The sequence below is a fragment of the Symphalangus syndactylus genome, chromosome 23 (genome assembly GCF_028878055.3).
Source record: "Symphalangus syndactylus isolate Jambi chromosome 23, NHGRI_mSymSyn1-v2.1_pri, whole genome shotgun sequence".
Classification (NCBI taxonomy): Eukaryota; Metazoa; Chordata; class Mammalia; order Primates; family Hylobatidae; genus Symphalangus; species Symphalangus syndactylus.
Window position 1 is genome coordinate 42,742,801 of NC_072445.2, and position 13,961 is coordinate 42,756,761.

The 13,961-nt window shown below is 42.6% G+C and overlaps 1 protein-coding gene across 7 annotated transcripts in view; it reads left to right on the plus strand.

Annotated features, from left to right (window-relative positions):
- Positions 1–368: 368 nt before the first annotated feature.
- ZSCAN12 (zinc finger and SCAN domain containing 12) overlaps positions 369–13,961 on the plus strand; it is a 28,715-nt gene continuing 15,122 nt past the window's right edge. For 4 of the 7 annotated variants that reach the window (XR_010119297.1, XR_008654265.2, XM_055263957.2 and 1 more), the window contains exons 1-4: positions 369–479; positions 1,672–2,141; positions 7,363–7,507; positions 8,664–9,810. Coding sequence is in view for 5 of the 7 variants with exons in the window: in XM_055263957.2 (XP_055119932.1) it covers positions 1,740–2,141; positions 7,363–7,507; positions 8,664–9,810 (1,694 nt within the window). In the remaining 2 variants the exon portion in view is untranslated. Of the gene's footprint in view, positions 480–1,671; positions 2,142–7,328; positions 7,508–8,663; positions 11,462–13,961 lie in introns of those variants that run through there. The other 3 variants (XM_055263955.2, XM_055263956.2, XM_063633261.1) reach the window with 2 other exon arrangements.

Below are 13,961 nucleotides of genomic sequence, written 5' to 3' on the forward strand. Positions count from 1 at the left end.
GAAGAAGTCCCTTCGCCACCGCTAAGCGCGGATTTGGGAAGGTCCCCCGGCGAACATCCCTTTGAGGCATCTCTAACCTCAGAGACACAGAATCCCAAAGTGAATGGAGACGCAAGGGATTTCCCTGTCTTAAGATCAGTTCTACAAGCCTCGAACACCCATCGGGTCGGGGGAAGTGTGGACAATGGCTGGGTAAAGAAGAGGAGAAAGGTAAACCCGTTCCATTTACCAGCGGGCCTGAGAGCCACCAGTCTTCCTTTCACGTAGACGCGCGGAAACACTACCGAGTTGAAAGCCCCTTTCGCCCCCTTCCTAGAGCGGCCGCGGAAGTGCGCCCCGCGCGGGCTGGTTCTCAGGGCCCCGTGACCGCTTCCGGCCTTTGTGGGTCACTTTTGATGGGTTCCGGGTCCTAAAAGGGTTCGAGGCCTCCTGCCTTCGCTCCGTAGAAGGGAGTTCTCTTCTGGACCTGGGGGCCGCAGGTGAGCGATGTTGTGCTCTGTACGCTGCGAGCAGGTGGGCGGGAGATTTCTATATTCCAGCTGCTGGGCCCCTCAGGCTCTGGCCGGTGCAGAGTGGACCCCGGTCCTCCCAAACCCAGGCGGATCCGCGGGAAGCTCTCCCTCCCCAAAGTGCGTTGGGACATTAGGATGAGGGGTTGGCTCCCAGTCTCTGCAGCAATTCCAGGCTGTAAGGCCCATACCTTCCGCGTTTGCTTTGAGCTGTGTATCCTTAGGTTCAGCGTTTACCGACATTTCTGGACAGTGGTGGGTCACAGACGCTGGCCGGCATCCTAGGGATCCTTTCCTGGGCCTTCCTCACTTCAGATTATAATCACAGACCACGAGGTTAGAGGGAAGCCTTAAAGAGTAACCTCTTCAGCTTTCTCACTTTATAAATGAAGAATGAGGAGCAGAAAGATTAAGTCCCTAAGGAAATAAATTTACATGACTTTGTTGCTTTTGCGATTTCATGGTTTCCACCAGACATCTGGACATTCAAAAGATAAAAGTAACTAATCAAGGATGTCCTAACCTTTTGTCATTATTATTTACTTGATCTAAATGTTAGTTTTATTCCATTTGTCTTTCATTTAGGACCAAATGAGAATAAGTTTACCAACAAGTCTTACTCTTCCTTCTTGAAGTCCTGAAACAACTTGGCACCTTTCCTCAGACTTTCTCTTTAAATTGGTCTATTGGTCTAATCTTTTTTTTTTTGGAGACGGAATCTGGCTCTGTCTCCCAGGCTGGAGTGCAGTGGCGCGATCTCAGCTCACTGCAAGCTCCGCCTCCTGGGTTCACGCCATTCTCCTGCCTCAGCCTCCCGAGTCGCTGGGACTACAGGCGCCCGCCATCACGCCCGGCTTTTTTTTTTTTTTTTTTTGTATTTTTAGTAGAGACGGGGTTTCACCGTGTTAGCCAGGATGGTCTCGATCTCCTGACCTCGTGATCCGCCCGACTCGGCCTCCCAAAGCGCTGGGATTACAGGCGTGAGCCACTGCTCCCGGCCTAAATTGGCCTAATCTTAAGTCTTTTCTATCAGAGTATTTTTCTGAGTAAGTATCGTACATTAACCTGGAGGCCAGATTTCAAAGGTCATAGTTAAGTTCTCAGAGTTTGCAGTTTTACTTTATGGTGGACTGTGTATTAATAATGATGGCTTATTCTTCAGGACTGTCCAGGAATACATTTTCCAGGTGAGATCTTACTTGAAACACCGGTAGTTCTAACACAGCTAAAATGGCATCTACTTGGGCTATCCAGGCCCACATGAACCAGGATGAACCTTTGAAAGTAAAGATACAGGAGGAGAAATATACCACCAAACAGGATTGGGACCTGCATAAAAACAACACCCATAGCAGAGAGGTCTTCCGTCAGTACTTCAGACAGTTCTGCTACCAGGAGACATCTGGTCCCCGTGAGGCTTTGAGCCGACTCCGAGAACTTTGCCATCAGTGGCTGAGGCCAGAGACCCACACCAAAGAACAGATTCTGGAGCTGCTGGTGCTGGAGCAGTTCCTGACCATCCTACCTGAGGAGCTGCAGGCCTGGGTGCAGGAGCAGCATCCAGAGAGTGGGGAGGAGGTGGTGACTGTGCTGGAGGATTTAGAGAGAGAACTGGATGAACCAGAAGAGCAGGTGGGAAAAAAAGATGTGACTTCTGTTTGAGAAAAGATAAATTGTGGATTTCTAGGCCAGAGTGAAGAACAGCCATTTTTTCACAAAGCATGTTTTTGATAGTTTGGTGCATCAGAAAGGGGCATGAGTTTCACGGAAAGTTGGCTAATGTGGTCCCAACTTATTTATAACTTTTCTGTGGAAGGATTTTATATTTCTCTATTAAGCTACAAAATTCTGTTTAATTAACATGTTGCTCATCTTAGAAAACTTCTAAGACGAGAAGGTATCAGAGAGATGAAAGTAGCAGGATGGGAAGCAGTCTCTTGGAGGGGCATCACTCTGTTGCACAATAGAAATAACTAAGAATTAAGGTTTTGCAGATATATCCATTGCTCTGACTCCATTACAGGGTTTTAAAATGGAGAAATTAACTATTTCAGGGGAATGAGATGTGGGAGTACAATGGAAAGTTAGTGAGGAGAGCAGGGTGGGGATCTGTGTTTCTTTGAATAGTAGAAAGCCCAGTTAGGTTGGAAAGGTGAATTCTGAATAGCAGGGTTGAGATAGTGTCCAGGACTTTGAATCTCAACCTCTGGAATTGAGATTTTATTCTGTAGGACAGACGCCCCTAACCTTTTCTCCTTGAGTCTAAATGAGCTTTACTAATTGTAAGATGTAAAAGAGAACCAAATTATGTAGAACGTTTTTGTTTTGTTTTTAATACTAAAATGAGACAGTGGTTCTCAACCAGTGCCAATTTTGTGCCCCAGAGGGCATCTGGCAATGTCTTGGGACATTTTTGGTTGTTATAACTCGGGGAGGTGCTGCTAGTATCTAGTGGGTAGAGAGGGCAAGGCTAATGCTAAACCTCTTAGAACTCACAGGACAGCCCCAGACAACAAAGAATTATCTGAACCAACATGTCAGTAAAGCCAATGCTAGGAAACCCTGGTATAAAGAGTTTGAAACTTAGGGAAATAATGAAACGGAAGTATAATCTAGCACTGTGATACAAAATACAATAGAGGGGGTAGGAACATGTGGCAAAAATATCTAAGTTTGAAATAGGATCATGAGGCCAGGCACGGTGACTCATACCTGTAATCCTAGCATTTGGGGTGCCGAGGGAGGTGGATCACCTGAGGTCAGGAGTTCAAGGCCAGCCTGGGCAACATGGTAAAACCCTGTCTCTACTAAAAATACAAAAGTCAGCCGGGTGTGGCGGCACGTGCCTGTAATCCCAGCTACTTGGGAGGCTGAAGCAGGAGAATCACTTGAACCTAGGAGGCAGAGGTTGCAGTGAGCCAAGATTGTGCCACTGTACCCCAGCCTGGGCAACACAGTGAGACTCCGTTTAAAACAAACAAACAAACAAAAAAGAAATAGGATCACGAAAGTGTGATTACCAAGGATGAGTCATGTATTAGGTAAGAATTGTTTGGAAGTGATGACAGATTAGATCTATTAAATAAGGAAGAACCAATGGAGAACTCTTTACAGAGCAATGTATTCTAAGCTAAACACTAGGGATTTTAAGCTTGAAAGACTAGTATAATGGAGACACTCCTAATAAACGTAAAGACTAGGAAATAATTAAGCACATATTTACTGAATGTCTGTTTGGACTAGGTACTGTTTTAGGCACTGTGAATGCAACATTGAACAAAACACAGGGGGTTGCTGCTCTCATGTAGATTCTGGTCTACTGAGAAGAGACAGATAGTATATTAAATATCAACAAACCAGCCTAGGCAACATAGTGAGACCCCCATCTCTATAAAAAATACAAAAATTAGCCAGGCAGGTGTGTGTAGTCCTAGCTACTTGGGGGGCTAAAGTGGGAGGATTGCTTGAGCCCAGGAGATCGAGGCTGCAGTGAACCGTGATCATACCACTGCACTCCAGCCTGGGTGACACAGTGAGACCCCATCTCCAAAACAAAAAAAATCAACAAACATACAAGATGTAGGTGGTAATAAATTCTGTTCAAACAACAACAACAATAAAAGCAGAGAAAAGGAATAGTGAAATAAGTGGGGATTGTGCTGTTTTCTGTAGACTTGTCAGAGAAGGTTTTTCAGATAGGTGACATTTACAGGAGAAATCTGAATGAAAAGAGCAAGCCATAAGCTATCAGGGATAACAGCATTCAGGCAAAGGGTCTTAAAGTGAGAATGTACTTACCATGGTGGAGATGTGTTTGTCAAGGAGGAGATGAAATAAAATGCTTATAAGATTATATTATATCAGAACTTGTAGGCCATTATAAGAATTTCAGGCCGGGTGCGGTGGCTCACGCTTGTAATCCCAGCACTTTGGGAGGCCGAGGCGGGCGGATCATGAGGTCAGGAGATCAAGACCACGGTGAAACCCCGTCTCTACTAAAAAATACAAAAAATTAGCTGGGCGTGGTGGCGGGCGCCTGTAGTCCCAGCTACTCGGAGAGGCTGAGGCAGGAGAATGGCGTGAACCCAGGAGGCGGAGCTTGCAGTGAGCCGAGATTGCGCCACTGCACTCCAGCACTCCAGCCTGGGTGACAGAGCGAGACTCCGTCTCAAAAAAAAAAAAAAAAAAAAGAGAATTTCAAATTGTATTCTGAGATGGAAAGTCATTGGAGAATTTTGAACAGAAGAGAGATATAATCTGACTTGAATTTTAAAATAGTCACTCTGGCTACTGTGAGAAAGTTCCACAGTGGGGCTAGGGAAGGCATAGGAGTAAAAGGTAGAGGCAACGAAACCATTTTAGGAGCAATAATAATAAGCAATAATCCAGGCAAGAGATATTAGTGACTTGGACTAGAATAGTAGCAGTGGGAGTGGTAAAATGTGACTGGATTCTGGATTTATTTTGGAGGTAGAGCTCGACAGGGTTTGTTTTTATATAGAATATGGAATATGAGAGAAAGTAAGTTAAGGATTATGCCGAAGTATTTGGTCTGAACATCAGATAGAGTGGATTTGTCATTCATAGAGATAGTAAAGACTGGGAGAGAAGTGGGTTTGGGGTGGAAAGACAGGAATCAAAAACTAGGGTTTGGGCCAGGCACGGTGGCTCACGCCTGCAATCCTAGCACTTTGAGAGGCCGACGTGGGCAGATCACCTGAGGTCAAGAGTTCAAGACCAGCCTGGCCAACATGGTGAAAGCCTGTCTGTACTAAAAATACAAAAATTAGCTGGGTGTGGTGGCAGGCATCTATAATCCCAGCTATTCAGGAGGCTGAGGCAGGAGAATCGCTTGAACCCAGGAGGCAGAAGTTGCAGTGAACCAAGATCTTGCCACTGCACTCCAGCCTGGACGACAGAGTGACTCCGCCTCAAAAAAAAAAAAAAAAAAAAAAAAAAAAACAGGGTTTGGACATGTTAATTTTGAGATTCCTGTTAGAATCCAAACAGAAAAATTGAGCAAACAACTAGATATAATAAACTGGAATTCAGTAGAAGGGTCTGTGCTAGAACTACAGAATTGGGGCTTTTCAGAATACGCATAGTATTTAAAGCCACAAGATAGGATGAGATCATGAAGGGAGTGATGAGCAGTAGAAACAGAGTAGCTAGGGAGGTACAAAGAATGGGATTCTTAGATGCAGGCAAAAGTAATTTGGTTTTAAATGTGCTGAATTTGTATTGCCAACCAGTTCTTTCTCTGAAAGCACTGCAGGGGGGCATCTAATGGAGTTTACAGCTTGATTTCTGAGGCCTGACCAGAGATCCCGGAATAGAAGGCACAGCTCACAGTACTGGCCTTTTCCCCCTGCTTTCTTTTTTCAAAACGTGAGATATCCAAAACACCATTTTCTATACATCTGAGATAGCATTTTGCTGACTCTGGCTTTTATTCTGAAGACTGAGGCTACAAAATGAAACTGTGTCAGGGAAATAGAGGCAGTATATGGTGATTTCTTATTTATAAAATTTAACCTTTGAAGGGAATGGGGGAGTAATTTGAGAGCCTGTTGTATGCCAAGCCTTGTGCAAGGTGCTTTATACAAATGTTATTTATAATCTCAGAGAGAGTAACTAGCCCAAGGTCACAGAGCTACTAGACTAAGAGAGAGAGTAAGTAATCCATGTGATTTCAAATCCCTGCTTTTTACAATACCTTGCTGAAGAAACCTGTTATTTTTAAATGCAAGAGGAAATAGGCCCATGGAAGAATGGGAGCCACCCAGTGGCTGAAATTGCTGAATAAATGAGTTAGTTAACTGAGGGAGCAAGGGTCAGAGGGAAGCCAAAAGTGATGGGACTGAAGGCAAAAGTAGAGATGTAAGCCTTGAAAAAGAGAAGACGTCATCCTATAAGATAGAAGAAATGGAGAGGAGTATGAGGGTGGAGATAGATAAAATGAAGAGTAGATGATTTTTGAGATGATTGTGATCTTGGATAAATAGAAAATAAGATAATCTTCCCAGAGAGAAGTGGCATGGGCACCTCAGAAGAGCAGAGACTATTGGGAACAGCTTAGGGAATGAATATGGAAGAGATTTCTCTCCTTCCCTTCTTTTCCCTTTCTTTCTCCTCATTTGTTCCCTTCGACTTTTTTTTTTTTTTTTTCGGAGCTACGGTGTCTCTGTCACCCAGGCTGGAGTTCAGTAGTGTAATCATAGTTCACTATAACCTTGAACTGGGCTCAAAATCCTCCTGCCTTAGTCTCCTGAGTAGTTAGGACTACAGATGTGCGCCACCATGCCCAGATCATTTTTAATTTTTTTGGAGAGATGGGGTCTTGGTATATTGCCTAGGCTGTTCTCAAACTTCTGGCCTCAAGCAATCCTCCCACCATGGCATCCCAAGGATGCATTTTTTTTTTTTTATCATTTCTCTACATTATTTACCTTTACATATCCGCTTTCCTTTTCCTCTTTCTCTTTTAATGTTTTATTTTACCCTAAGTTCTATCTTATTTCCTCCTTTCTGCCTCTTTTCACCTTTTTCTTCTCTCCTTTGTTTTGTCATTCTCCCTTTCCATTCTCCACTTCTTTGAGCATAAGATAAAGAAGTAAAAGTGGCACAACCAACATACTTTAGTGGTAACAGCAGAAGAAATTACATCTGGGTGGAGAAGGAAAGATTCCCCAGAGGAGGCGACATTTATATTGGCCTTGAAGAGTGGGTAGGGTTATGGCAGGCTTATATCTGGGAAAAAGGTCATTTCAGGGTTCAGCCACTGCCATAAACAGTATACTTTTTGTTTTCTGTTATCAGAGTGAGTCTGTCAGCTACATCTCATTTTCCTCAGGTCTCAGCCCACACTGGGGAACAGGAAATGTTCTTGCAGGAGATGGTGCCTCTAGGAAAAGAAGGAGAACCCAGTATGTCCCTCCAGTCCATGAAAGCCCAGCCAAAGTATGAGTCTCCAGAACCTGAATCCCAACAGGAGCAAGGTAAAGAAGAAAGACCCATCTTGGGAGGAAGGGGAAGATGGGTAACATAGGACATTGGGGCTTTTTTGTACTTGCTACTGTTTCTGATCATTAAAGTCAAAAAGGCCCTCTCAGAGTCTGATGGCTCACATATAGGCTCTCAGACAGCCTAGTTTGTCACTCTTCAACCCTTACTTTTTTGTATATTCATATTCTTCTAAATTCTGGCTTTACCACTTAATTTAGTCCTTCTGATATTTATCTCTCTTTATACTGACCTCCTTGCTATTTTTAACCTTTATCCTATCAGACAATACCTCTATCTTCCACTTGCACTATATCCTTTCTGCTTCATTAAATAAGACTTTGCTCCATTATGTCTGCAACTAACTTTCAGATGGCTCAAGAAAAAAAAATTTGTATACTTACAAAGAAAAGGAATACTAGGCTGGGTGCGGTGGCTCACACCTGTAATCCCAACACTTTGGGAGGCCAAGGTGGGTGGATCACGAGGTCAGGAGTTCGAGACCAGCCTGACCAACATGGTGAAACCCCATGTCTACTAAAAATACAAAAATTAGCTGGGCGTGGTGGCACGTGCCTGTAATCCCAGCTACTCAGGAGGCTGAGGCAGGAGAATCGCTTGAACCCAGGAGGCGGAGGTTGCAGTGAGCTGACATCGTGCCACTGCACTCCAGCCTGAGCAACAGAGCAAGACTCTGTCTCAAAAAAAAAAAAAGAAAAAATAATAAAACAAATGTTGCAAAATATTAAAAGTTGGTGAATGTGTGAAAGATCCACTACCTTATTTCTACTTTCTCTGTATCCTTTTCATTTTCATTCAATTTTTTAAGTAGGTAAAAATGTACATGGCTCAAAGCCAAAATTTTTTAAGTTATTTAATGAAAAGTTTCTATTCTACTTGATTTTCCAAGCCACCTACCTAGTCTCTTCCTCCTACTCTGAAATAGGTTGCAACTGTTAGTAATTTTTTGTGTGTCCTTCCAGATATTTTTTGATGCATATATGTTTTCCATATTGAAACAAATATATTTTGCTCTCTTTATCACTAAGATGATAGAGTCTTGCATTTTTTATTTCTTAACAGCTGCTTAATATTAAAATGTATGGATACATTTTAAAGGTAGAAGAGGTAACATTTATGATCCTTTCTTAGTTTTAGATGTTGAGACTGGAAATGAGTATGGGAATTTAAAGCAAGAAGTTTCTGAAGAAATGGAACCACATGGGAATACATCCAGTAAATTTGAAAATGATATGTCCAAGTCTGCTAGGTGTGGAGAACCTCATGAACCTGAAGAAATAACAGAAGAGTCCTCTGCATGCTCCAGAGAAGATAAACAACCTACCTGTGATGAAAACGGAGTAAGCCTGACTGAGAACTCTGACCATACTGAACATCAGAGAATCTGTCCAGGAGAAAAATCTTATGGATGTGATGACTGTGGAAAAGCTTTTAGTCAGCACTTACACCTCATAGAACATCAGAGGATCCATACTGGAGACAGACCCTACAAATGTGAAGAATGTGGAAAAGCTTTCCGTGGGAGAACTGTGCTTATTCGACACAAAATAATACACACTGGAGAGAAACCATATAAGTGTAATGAGTGTGGCAAAGCCTTTGGCCGGTGGTCAGCTCTTAACCAACATCAGAGACTTCACACAGGAGAAAAACACTATCACTGTAATGACTGTGGCAAAGCCTTTAGTCAGAAAGCAGGCCTCTTTCACCATATCAAGATCCACACAAGAGACAAACCTTATCAGTGTACTCAGTGTGATAAAAGTTTTAGTCGGCGTTCCATACTTACTCAGCATCAAGGAGTTCATACTGGCACGAAGCCCTATGAGTGCAACGAGTGTGGAAAAGCCTTTGTTTATAACTCATCCCTTGTTTCCCATCAGGAAATCCACCACAAAGAAAAATGCTATCAGTGTAAGGAATGTGGGAAATCCTTCAGTCAGAGTGGCCTTATTCAGCATCAGAGAATTCACACTGGGGAAAAACCCTACAAATGTGAGGTATGTGAAAAGGCCTTTATTCAAAGGACAAGTCTTACAGAACATCAGCGAATTCACACTGGAGAAAGACCCTATAAATGTGATAAGTGTGGGAAGGCATTTACTCAAAGATCGGTCCTCACGGAACATCAGAGAATCCACACTGGAGAAAGGCCCTACAAGTGTGATGAGTGTGGGAATGCCTTCCGAGGAATCACCAGCCTCATTCAGCATCAGAGAATCCACACTGGGGAGAAGCCCTACCAATGTGATGAGTGTGGAAAAGCCTTCAGACAGAGGTCAGATCTTAGTAAACACCAGAGAATCCATAATAGAGGTGGTCCCTATGTATGTAAAGAGTGTGGGAAATCATTCAGGCAGAACTCAGCTCTTACTCAACATCAGACTATCCACAAAGGAGAAAAATCTGTTTCTGTGTGATCACTACAGGGAAGTTATCTCACAGAGTTCAGGCCGGTGAGAAATACTACTTAGCTTTACAATTATTGGGGCAAAACTTCAGTCACCATTGTTATAAGGAAACCTCAGATATTTAATAAGAATTCACTACGTGCTGCCCATTGTATTAGGTGCTGTGGAGAGCAAGAAGATAACCCCAAACTCTTTTCTCAGAGAGTTTATAGCCTAGTTTGGGATAGAAAAGATCCGCATATTTAGTTAAATAAGACTACAGGAGAGTAGAATAGATGCACAAGACGGTGTCAAATGAAAGTGGTACTCTGTAGACCGTAAGTGCTGTAAATTCTAAAGGACAGGTTACTTTTGCCTGGAGTGGTCAAGAAAGATTTCATTTAAAATAAGGATTTGATGGGCAGACTTAGCAGTCAAAAGGGAGAAAACGAGTAAAACAAATGTAAGCCAATGTAAGAGTGCATGTGGTTTGGAAGCATCAGGGAAATGACTAGCCAACCTGAAGTAAAAGGTTCATGCAAATTGGGCAATCAATAGCGTTACGTTGGAAACAGCTTGGGGGCAGGCTATAAGAGGGCCACAATGTGAATAATTTCATCGAATACTTTATAGCACTTGGACATTTACAGAGCACTTTTCTCATTTAATTCCTAAAATACCTTGGTAAATGAAAAGCATTCTCCATTTTAAAAATGAGAATACGCTTGCCTATGGAGATGGCGACATAGCTATAATCCCACACAAAGAAGAAGACCAGTCAGTAACCTAAGTGCAGGTCTCTTGACTTCTAGTCCTGGCCATTATACTAGTGATCCTCCAACTTTGATGAACTTCAAAATCACGTTTGGAGCTTGTTTAACATCCCTGAATCCCACTCACATTCTGCTTCATTAGGCCTAGGATGGGAGTTGAGAATCTTCATTTTTATAGCTCCACGGTTACTTAATACACTTTAAAATTTGAGAAACGTTGAGTTGAATGACAGCTGACTTCATGGCTGTCTGCAAAGTGGGGAAGCCTGAACACAGTCCTGTAAACTAAAGGCCACTGCAGACTTTTAGCACAAGGAGATCCTTACAGGGAACATGTGCCACCAGCTCTTTGGAGTGAACAGGGAATTAGACCCCCATCATGCCAAAAAACTAGGGTTTTAAGGTAGTCTTTCCATCCCTTCAGATTTAAGTATTCAAAGAAAAAGAGACAGACCTACATTCCAAGGGTTTTCTGAGTGCAAGGCCTTGTGTTGTTTGTTTATTTAGGGGAGGGCCTGGTGCTCTTCTCTGTTTTACGCTTTACCTTCTTTTATTTCCCAGATCTCATGTTAGCACTATGTTCTGAGTTCCCTAATAATTGCTCTTGAGAACTGACTTACATTTTGTTGGTTTGTACACTTCTAGAGCACATAAAAGGACCCCAAATTAGAGATACTGTCCCTTGGGCTTCTGAAAAATGAATCAACCAAAACTGGTTTGACTCCAACCTTGTTTTGCTGAGTAAAAATTCTGCTTTGGATGAGAACCTGTCTTGATTATTTTAGTGGACAACAGGCAAGACACATGGAAGTACACATGGCTCCTGATCTGTCTTTTTATTTACAGAAATCATTCTTAATCACTACTGAGATGGCCTGTTACTTCCTTCCTTTTCTACCCTGCCACAGCAAACTCCACAATTTCTGGGACTAACTTCCTACTACACCCCAACACAACTCCAGTCCTCTCTTCTCTTCACACTTCTAGCTGGTTAGTGGGTTTGAAGTGGTGAGACAGTGACAAAAGGGGAAGGGGAAAAATAAAAGAAGGGTAATCTGCATTCTTCCTTAGTAAGTCCCACTCCTAATTACCTTTCTATGCAGCCCTGTGTCTTTGTCCCATCTTCTCTTCACTCCTGTAATATACTTCCCACCCCCATTTTCTTAGTGCCCCTGTCTCTTGCCTCTAGCCATAAACCCTGTACAGAATTTCATCCCTGGGTTGGAACTAGAAGGCTCTCTGGTCCTATAGGAATATTATGTGTCTAGCTAAGTTGTAAATATGAACACATATTCCCATAGAAGTCACAATGGTATAAGTATTATAATTCAGGTATATTAGGTGTCAAATTGGCTTCTGGGATTGGAACTTACATGACTTTCTGTGTGGAAAAACCTTGAGTTCACAAGAGAGAAAGGCAAATGAACAGTTGAAAAACAACTTACTTATAAGTTGAGGACTGCTTAGTTAGGCTTTTTTCATAACCCCAGCATTGGAGTTGCACACATGAGGCACTGAGGCAACTGGGATTAGAAACCTAGTTTTTTTCCTCCAGGAAACAAGAAACCCAAAGTGAGCCTGGGAGCACTGTAGCTATAAGTATGTGAGGCTTATGCTTTACTTAAGTTTACCCTGCCTCCCATTTCTCACATAATGAGAATGCAAACTTGTAACCAAACCAAGGTTCAGCTGCTTGCGGCTCCAAAGCCAAAACTCGGGAGAGAAGAGAGTTGGTGCGAGGAAAAGCAGATTTATTCGGAGAGCCAGCAAACTGAGACGATGGTAGACTAGTGTCCTAAAGTACCATCTTAAGTCAGTACAAATTTTGGGCTCGGCTCTTTTTATGTTAAGGGCAAAGGGAAGAGGACAGAGTTGGGATGAAGAGGTAACCTATGACCACAGACATCTGGGTGCAAGCAAGAGTCCAAGGAGGTTGGAAACTTCTTTGTCATTGGTTGGGTCATAATTCTCCTATAAATCTTTAACAAAACATAATTGTTATACATACTTATTTAATCCCAGAGTTAGTTTTTAAAACTACATGATTGCTGTTTTTGCATATTATCTCTGCTCTAAAATTAGCCTACATGGAGGAATGGGTAAAGGCTCCTTAAACAAAAATGGAGTTAGTTATGTTAGTTCTTTTGCTGTTTCACTGTTAGAAACTCTTCTCAGTGGAGGGGACTTTACTTAGTGATGAGAACCTGTGTGAGAATGTTCTCCTTACCAAACATGCTATGCATACTTCTTGTCTAATCTGATTTTATAGACTTGTTATCCAAACTGAAATTACTGTTCATAGTAACTTCAGAGCCTCTCTTTTAATCTGACTGCTCACTGGAATGCAATCCTTGTTTTAAACTTGCCTTCTACTCCCCTGAGTGCCTTTACTTGGGGTCTTTCCAGTTCATTTTCTGCTTAATATGTTCTGTCATTGCGCACATTCCTCCATTTGCCTTTCTGCACACTACTTAATCTTTCTTATATACCTAATATTATAAAGGGACCATAAACAAAGACTCAGAACAATGGAATATGCCTATTATAGGAAGGTACAGTTCACACTTGTTTAAAAATAAATGTGGAGGCTGGGTGTGGTGGCTCACGCCTATAATCCCAGCACTTTGGGAGGGCGAGGTGAGCGGATCACAAGGTCAAGAGGTCGAGACCATCCTGACCAACATGGTGAAACCCCGTCTCTACTAAAAATACAAAAATTAACCTGGCGTGGTGGCGCATGCCTATAATCCCAGCTACTCGGGAGGCTGAGGCAGGAGAATCACTTGAACCTGGGAGGTGGAGGTTGCAGTGAGCCGAGATCGCGCCACTGCTCTCCCGCCTGGTGACAGAGCAAGACTCATCTCAAAATAAAATAAAAATATAAATACATGCGGGGGTTTTGTTCTGGTTATTTCTCATGCTTAAATACAGTTGTAGTACCAAAAAACGGTGGAGTGACATGGAATTTCCAGGTAGGCATCAAAGAGGATTAAACTAGCTTTCCAGGATAAAGAGGAAATGTAGTAGAATAAGGCTACTAATTGGAGCTAAATTGGCAATATAGTGAAATTGAAGGCCCTGAGGGGGAAATGGAGGATGTGACATGTTAGATATGGAATAGGAGTACTACACTGGGGAGTGCACTGAAGAGAGAATGCTTTGTGATGAAGTCAAGAGTACATTTTATGGATAAAATATAGATGTGGTGTGACAGTGACAAGATCCTAGGAAACCAGAAACCTCTGAAGCATTTTATGTATGTGGAT